General features: G+C 43.9%; 1 protein-coding gene and 1 long non-coding RNA gene across 2 annotated transcripts; both read right to left on the bottom strand.

Annotated features, from left to right (window-relative positions):
- Positions 1-355: 355 nt before the first annotated feature.
- Positions 356-6,449, bottom strand: LOC147576765 (uncharacterized). The gene is made up of 2 exons (XR_015241101.1): positions 4,985-6,449; positions 356-3,944 (listed from the first exon to the last, which is right to left on the bottom strand). It is a non-coding gene; the product is annotated as an uncharacterized LOC147576765 (long non-coding RNA).
- Positions 6,450-6,833: 384 nt separating this feature from the next.
- GVQW3 (GVQW motif containing 3) lies at positions 6,834-8,278 on the bottom strand. The gene has a single exon (XM_025929119.2). The coding sequence runs from the start codon at positions 7,710-7,712 to the stop codon at positions 7,080-7,082; it is 633 nt and encodes a 210-aa protein (XP_025784904.2). The 5' UTR covers positions 7,713-8,278; the 3' UTR covers positions 6,834-7,079.
- Between the last annotated feature and the right edge of the window lie 126 nt (positions 8,279-8,404).

The raw sequence follows: 8,404 nt of genomic DNA, 5'->3' as shown, positions 1-8,404 counted from the left end.
AATGTATGCTCAGAAGGAGGAACATTCTTTTGTCTCATTTATTGCTATATCTTTAGAGTCTAGGACAGTGTCAAATACACATAAGCAGTCAATAAATATTTGTTGAATGAACAAAACAAACAAGTCCATGAGATAAGTGTTATTATTCTCCTTTTACAGATGAGTAAACTAGAATGCTCCAAGGGTGCAAATGAATTGCCCAAAGTCACGTGGTCTATTAAGGAGCCAGAACTAACACCCATGTTTCACTCTTCTGTTCTTTCTACAGACCAACACTTACACTTCAATATTAAAGAACTCTCTCAGCTTGGCAAATCCATAATTTATATGCCTATAGAAGATGTACGTACTCAACTGAAAGTTTGAAATTTTACTGAGATGTTTGGCATTTTAATGATAAACGTTTTGCTACAGCAACAATGGAGGACACATTTTCCCAACATAACAGTTGCATTTATGGATAGGCATTATCTATATCATTTCTCACTTTAAAATCCTGTAACACGATTACTCTGAAGACATAGATAAAAAGCACAGCAATTCCAGATTCCACCAAAATAACATTTGCAAACTTTAGTTTTGTAAGTTACAACATTACGATGACTCATGATATGCTGTGGGATTCCCAGTTTGGAATACCAAATATTTCCATGTGCATCCAGGTTGCTTGAGCATCCCAGTATGGGAGGAGGCAGGCTTGGCACATCAATAGGCATTTCTATCCTAAAAAAATGATATGGGAGGCTCAAGGATTCTTCAGAGAATCAACTGTAATAAAATCCATCTTGAGAATATTCACTTTGTATGAGAGAATGCGAGAATGAGGTTAATTTTGCTCAGGAGAGTATTCCATATCCTTTCCCATTGTCCGAACATACCTGATCCATTCATGCTTTTACTTACCTAGGATTACATAACATGGTACCTTCTCATACCACTTTGCCTTTTTTGTAGGGATCCTGGTCACCTGCCTTTCCTCTCGGGCAGGCCCTTTTCCCTTCTGTCCCACTCTTGCTACCCGCAACGCAATGGCATACAGCCTCCGTATCCACCCAGACAGTTCATTATTCATGGACCAAACTAGCGGTTTGGCCTTCACTGTCTTCCATCGCCACCTTTTGGTGCTACTGTCTTATTCTGATAAAAGTAATAACATTCGGACAAATGTTTAAAAGAGAAGAAATGGAAAATTAAAAAAAAAAATACTTATAACCCAACCACACAGAGTTGGCATACCCGTTCTAGTCATTTAAGAGACTGAGCCTGGGTGGCTCAGCCAGTTAAGTGACTGGCTTCAACTCAGGTCATGATCTCACTGTTTGTGGGTTCGAGCCCTGAACTGGGGCTCCGTGCTGACAGTGCAGAGCCTGCTGGGGATTCTCTCTCGCTCTCCCTCTTTCTCTGCCACTCCCCGACTTATGCTTTCTCTCTCTCTCTCTCTCTCTCTCTCTCAAAATAGATAAACTTTAAAAAAAAAGAGACAATTTTGGATTTATATATACTATTTTGTATAACACCCTTTTCACTTAATATAAGCATTTCGCCATGGTGTTTTAACTGTTCATAAATGTTAATTATAATGACTGCATAATAGTCTATTATATGGTCATACTGTAATTTATTTAACCAATTTTCTACTGTTGGACTTCTGGGTTGTTAAGCATAAATTCTGCCCACATTTTAGACTATTTCTTTAGGACAGAGTCCCAGAAGTGGAATTAGAGGATCAGGAGATATAAACATTTTTAAAGCTCCTGATAGATACTGCCAAATTGCTTTTCAGAAAGCTGTTGCCAATTTACACTTCCAACACTGCCAGCGTGTTTTCCTACCAATACAGATCTGTCTAAAGGATAATAAAATCTAAGTGGAACATACAGTCCTCAAATTATTCACGCAGTTGGAGAGGCTTCACGACCGCAGCACAGAGACTTACGGCAAAGGTCATACTTATTTTCAGGTATGCAATTAACAATAAGTTAGTGTGGGCACATGGAAGAGAAGTTCTACCCAGGTGAAGAGTAATATAATTAGATTTTAGACTGTCAGATCTAAGGCGTGTGTCTGTTTTCTCCATTGCTGCACCTCAGCACACAAGACAGTGCCTGGGACATATAGTTGCTTGACAAAAATTTTTGGAATTAACACAGAACCTTCTCTCAGATGCAACTATTCAGCAGCTGTAGTATTTCGTGACTCCAGGATTCGAGAAAAACTTGACTTGCTGGATTAAATACTTTTGTAAACATCTGTTCAATCCTGAGATTCTATCTCAATTTTGGGAAACCAGTTTAAATAAAGGTGACACAATACGGCTCTCTTTAGGGGAAAAGCAAGTAAAACAAGGCCCCAGCGTGTGCTGAATCGTGAGTGTTGTCGCTTCCACAGTAGTCACTTTCATAGGTAAGAACATAAACTCATTCAAATGCTGCCCATGGTCAAGGCAATTTGGGAACCACCTTCAGCTCCTTGTTATCACTGGTTGCAACTTGGAACCATTTGCAGCATCGCCAAAATTGTTTCTGAGATATGATAAGGGCATAATATAGGTAGTAGTTTGTGTAATATCACTTTTAGTCAAAAACAGCATAGAACTTATTTTGTGAAACAGAATGTGGTTACGATAAACAGTCCATCATTCAGTTGTAGTTCACTCTCCTGGCATCATAAAGATTCCCTTCAATATTCTACAGTCTCCGTACAGTAAGTTGTCAGACACTGGTGGATCAATATGGCATTAACATTATCGATGGAAGAGGATCAGTCATCTGTCATTTTATATACACACTTTGCATACATTGGACCAGGGGCAGGCAAACTATGGTCCATGGGCCAAGCCTGGCCCATCATCTGCTTTTCTATGGTGTATAAGCTAAGAAGTCTAAAAATGGTTTTTTACATTTTTAAATGGTTGAACAAAACAAAATAGTATTTTGTAACATGTGAAATTCAAATTACAGTATCCATAAAGTTTTATTAGGACACGGCTATGTTCACCTACTTCCATATTAGCTATATCTGCTTTTGCAATAAAATGCTGAGCAGTTACAACACAGACTGGATGGCCCACAAATCCTAAGACATTTCCTTTACAGAAAAAGTTTTTGTTGACCCCTTTACGAGATCCAAGGGTTGTTGGAAGTATCGAAGTTCCCCACTATAGCTTTTTTATTTCTAGATATTAATACTGGAGAAGGGTGATGCAACCGGTAAGTGTTTGCAAGGATCTGATACGGCAGACTAGAGAAGAGAAATACACGAGGGTTGCCTTGGATAGTGTGTAAAGCGTGGTTAAATCTGAGAGGTCTGATCTAACCAAGAAGCAGTTGGAGAACACAGGGTTACATATACAGTTCCAGCAGCAAGGAACCTCTTGCTAATTGAGCCACGTGAGACCCTGGTGAGACCCAATCCCAAGGACCTAGAGGTGAAGTGGTCTGCAGATAGCAGGCTGGCTGAGCAGTGCATGTGATGTAGAGACAGTTCCCCAAGGGTATCGCCGTCCTTTACTAGATGGCCTCAAGTCATTTGGCACCCACATTTATCAAGGCATGTTCACTGGCAAATCTGAATTCTAAGAAATGGATTTGAAAGGAAGTCTCTGGAAAGCAGGCGCCAGGTACACATTCTTCCTAAATAATAACATCTCATTGAGGATTCAGAACCAGGGGCAGAATTCAGAAGATTGCAGAACTATCCACATGTTTTTTAAAATCAAAGATTGGTGAATATTTAATTCTTTCTTTCTTTTTTTTTTTTTTTTCATTACCAGTGGGACAGGTGGAAGTAAAATAGTGTGGTGTGAGGGGCAGAGGAAGAATTAGATAAAATCACTGATGGGATGATCTGCCCTGGAAGGTGTCTATTCTCGTGGACTTCTAGTTGTGGAATGTAACATTCCATGTGGATTTTGAACCAGAATGCGGATGGGGATGGAGATCAGCCTGAAAGCCAAAGAGATTCATTAAATGACTGTGTTGAGCTCGAGAATTACAGTCAAGGTTTGCAGATGTCCAGCTCTCTCCTGATGTCCTACAGAGAGCCAGGCTTCATCTTCTATGTTTCCATGGAGCTTACCCAGAGAGGATGGGATTTGGATCTTCTATTTCTGAAAAACTTTCGTGACTCCTGAGCACCAGAGGTAACCAAATTTCCTCTTTAAGAAACCTGTTAACACTGGTTGGCTCTGGGGAGCAGAACCACTGGTGGCTAAGGGTGGGAGGGAGCTTTCTCTTCCTCCCTGTATGTCTCTTAGATAACACAAAAATAAGAACACATACCTCCATGTTGTCCCACCCTGCTTCTTGAGGATAGGAAAGCAACCTGGGGCCACTTTCCCCACTCAAGACTTTAGAGCTGAAGTGAAGAGCTGGAAAAGGGATCTAAAAATTAAGAGTTGTAATGGAAAATCTTGACCAGAAGGGGGAGAGGTGTGATCCTGAACCAGAAAACAAAGCACCAGTGTAGCAGAGGAGAGAGAGCAAACTGGTAGAGAATAGACAGAGGTGTATAAGAAAAGCCAAGGACAAGAGCCTGGGGCACGATGTTGGGTAGATTCTTGAGACTACAGGATTAGCTCAAGAAGCCTGGGTGGGAAGGTGCAGTTCAGGGTTAAAATTTGTGTCGGCAATAAAACCGATTTGGTGGGTGGGCACATAAGGGATACTGCTTTATGAGAACTCTCCCGTCTGGGGATACTCTAGATCATGGTCTGGCCTCAGGTTTAGCAACTCTGAGCAGCCATGTATAGATGGTTTGCTGTGGATGAGTGTTAGGGCAGAAATTTTACTTCCCCAAATCTGAGCTGTCTTAGGGTCTATTATCATTTCATTGAATATTTTCCGGGAAGCCTCGCAAATGGGCAATGGGCCCCAGTAGTACCGTAGATCGACCTGACTAGTACTCAGCACAAGAGCTAAAGTAAAACATTAAGTCCTTTTCCTTATAGCTATTTGTAACAATTTGAATTCACACTCTTGATTACCTGCTTCCAGTAGCTGTGTCCAAACCCTGTCTGGGCCACCATTGCTTGTGGTACCCTATGCTCCAGCATAGTCTTGGTCCAGCATCTTTGGAAGGCTCATGCCAGCCCTGTTTACAGGACAGGAATGAGTCCAGAAATAAGTTCTCTCAGGTTGGAGATGTTGCCTAGAGATACTGTTATAGGATCCTGGCCCTGGCTGAGGAGCATCCAATTCTCCAATTATTACCACTGAACCTAGCAAGAATTAATGAGGTTCAGCCCCAAAGTTGCAACAGCCAGGTACGGGGCCTTTGTTCCAGAAGTGCAGTGTTCCTGGTGGCAAGTGCTTGTGGGGAACCCAGAACCTCTTCTGATGTGGAAGACGTCAGATGACGTCCTGAAACAGAAAGTCTACAAATCGCTAAGTAGGTAGAAGTCTATGAGCTGTTGTTTGGTTTAAGATTTTTCTTGCACAAGATCTTTTATTTGTTGCATAAGGTGTAGGTTTAAGGGTGCCTCAAAACTGACAGGTGTTAGTTGGGAACATGCCATTTTTTGAAGGGGACAGAGATAGTGAAAGAACAGAACTAAAAATAACTGTGTTGAATAATTAAGTGCCGGGCTTCTCTCAACCAATATGGTTTACTAATCTACTAGTTCAATAATAGGAGCTTTGCATGTGAAAACCCTTGGGTAAAACAGACATTGGCTATTCCTGTGAAATGCTGTTTCTAACCATCTTCCACTGCATCTCCATCACGCATTTCTGAGATGTCTCCAGTCTATGTGGTATTACTTGGAATCCACTTGGGAAAAGTTCCACTGCATAAATCCTGGCAGAGAGGCAGAAAGAGATAAAGGAGTTCGAACTTGCAGAGAATGTTTTTTTTTTTTTTTTTTTTTTTTTTGGCGGTGGGGGGGGGGAGGTCTGATGGAAAAATTAGATAATCAAATAAATGAATTATTATAAACCTAGCCACAGACTCAGGGGAAGCAATTTATAAAATAATGGCATAGTTGGGGCAGAGGAAGGGAAGCAAATTATCCCAAATTGTTCATCTTCTGCAACACTATCATCTTCCTCCAGACTTTGCTATTTCAGCCAAGAGCGCCATCATTTTCATACTGATGCAGGTTTGAAGCCTCATGCTGTTTCACCTGCTTGGGAAGCTTCCCCTAATTTCCTAGCCTCCTGTCTCACCCTTCCTTATGGATCCAGTTCAGGAATCATCTCATCTGGAAGTCCACCCACCTTGTGGTGACCGTGTTTTATAACTTCACACTTTCAATGCCCAGCAGTGTTTTAAAAACTGCACGTGCTCAAAAAACACCCGACGGTGTTGGTATTAGTTATAGCTGTGTGGGAATCAGCACATGAGCAGCAGACGCCCTTAATTCAAGGTCTAGAGTATCCTCTTGTCTTCCTCCTCACACATCACAGCCTGGGCCTGAGTCTCCTCACTTATATTTTCTAGGACCAAATCCTCCTTTTCCAGCAGAGGAGTTACCCAATCGAGTGGGGGTGCGAAGCATGGGACTAATGAAACAAATCCAGCTCTTCTGTGAGAGACAGGTCTGTGAGATTAGTATGGGTGGCCAACCCCTCAATACCGAGGGGTTCCTACTGAGTCATTTGGGCTGGATATGCCCTTAGCATTGCTCACTAGGTCGGCGTGCCACAGCCTTCTGTACCGTACCTCCGGTCCTGCCTGGGAAGCAGGCTGGAACTGTAGGCCTTCTTTTGGGGTCCTCCCAGAAGAATATGCCTTCCTGGGCACAGAAAGACTCCAGGGGGTCATGTTCCCACCTTTCAATGGTATGAACCCCTGAGTCAGGATGTTGAGAACACGGGAACAGGATAGCCACAAGCTAAGGTCTGGGCAGCAAGGAGATCCAAACTTGTTAAGCAAAAGAATTCAAGAACAAACAAGTACCAGCAGTCAACAGCCAGAAGTTCTTCAAAACTGGAGGATGGCCCAGCAGTCCAGCAAGAGCAACTGGGAGGGCTGTGACATGGGGGAAGGAATGGTAAAGACTGAAAATGGAGGGGCAGCAAAGGAAGGTGCCCAACTGTGAGGCAGCTTTCTACCTCAGGCTTGGCCACCTCACATTCCTTTCACCATGGTGTGAACCAGTCCTGAGCTGCTCTGGTGGGCAGGCTTGTTGATGATGAAGCATGCAGAAGCTGGCTGGCAGGGAAGTGGTTCTGGGGATGAGATACAGGCAGAGGTATCTCCCCGCCACCTTCACACTGGAGATGAGTCCATGTTTCAGGGCTTGTTATCTTTTTCCTTACACACGAGCTATTTTTCCTAGTTTCCTTTGAAAGATCAGACCGAAAGTCAAGTTTCCCAGGCTGAGGTTCATCCTTCAAAATACCTGATAGGACTTTTGCAGAAACTTTTCTCATATTCAAGTTTTCTTTCAGAATGAGTCTAACAGTTTCTTTATCTAAATTTAACTCTTCGGCCATCATCCTCACTGTCAACCGCCTGTTTGAACAAACCAAGTCCTTGACCTTCTGAATATTTTCATCCGTCCGGTGGGTGACTGGACGGCCACTTCGGGCGTCATCTCGAACGTCTTCCCGCCCTTCTTTAAACCTTTTGTGCCAGTCGAAAACTCTGGCCCTGGACATGACTTCATCCCCATAAGCTTCTTTTAAAAGGTGGTGGGTCTCACTTGCAGACTTGTTCAATTTGACGCAAAATTTGATACTAATCCTTTGTTCTAGATAGCGGTCACTCATTCTGGCACTTAACACAGGAACGTTAAGACCACGACTGTAAGGGAAGACAGAGAAACCAATCTCTATAGGGCTGCAAGGGGAATCATGTCGCTATTAATGCTCCTCCAGAAGCCTCACCAGGGAGGACTAATTGCTTTTCTGAGTTTTTGCCCCTCAGCTTCCGGGTCGAGGCTGGGGAGGCCTGTCCTGAGAAGCTAACCTGGCCCGAGGGCCAAAGAGAAGCTGTAAAGCTGGGGAAAATGAAATCTACACGTCTCCGTCCAACTTGTGCACGTAGATCTGCCAAGAATGTGCCAATCAGTCAGCAAGGTCTTCCCGATTCTGCGGCCCTTAAGAGTGTATGGCGATTTCTGCAATAGAGGCCTAAGTGGTGGCAACGTAAGCAAGCAAGGAGAGATGCACCGGCGATACGACGTGCAAGCTCGCCCCAGATCTGCAAAAACCCGCGCAAGCCAAACCTACCGAAAGTGCCGGGGGCTCGCCTGCTCTAGAGTCCCGGGAGACACGCCCGCATGCGCATTACTCTCTCCTCGCGGGGTAGGTTGTGCGCAGGCGCACTGCGGCAGCCCGCTCCAGGCCTCGCCTCCGCCCCGCCACACCCCGGCCGGCGCGCTTCTTTGCGCGTGCCCGCCTGCGGAGAAGTCGGCGGAAAGGAGGGGGCGGGGGAGGAAGGCTGAGAGAAGAGAGGGCAC

Source organism: Puma concolor, chromosome D1, assembly GCF_028749965.1.
Source record: "Puma concolor isolate L17-30 chromosome D1, mPumCon1.1.hap2, whole genome shotgun sequence".
NCBI lineage: Eukaryota > Metazoa > Chordata > Mammalia > Carnivora > Felidae > Puma > Puma concolor.
The sequence above is the reverse complement of the archived record's forward strand: the minus strand, read 5'-3'. Positions and strand labels throughout refer to the sequence as shown.

What these genes read in the sequence shown, in the direction of transcription:
- GVQW3 (XM_025929119.2), bottom strand. Translation starts at nt 7,712, where the DNA reads ATGAGTGACCGCTATCTAGAACAAAGGATTAGTATCAAATTTTGCGTC.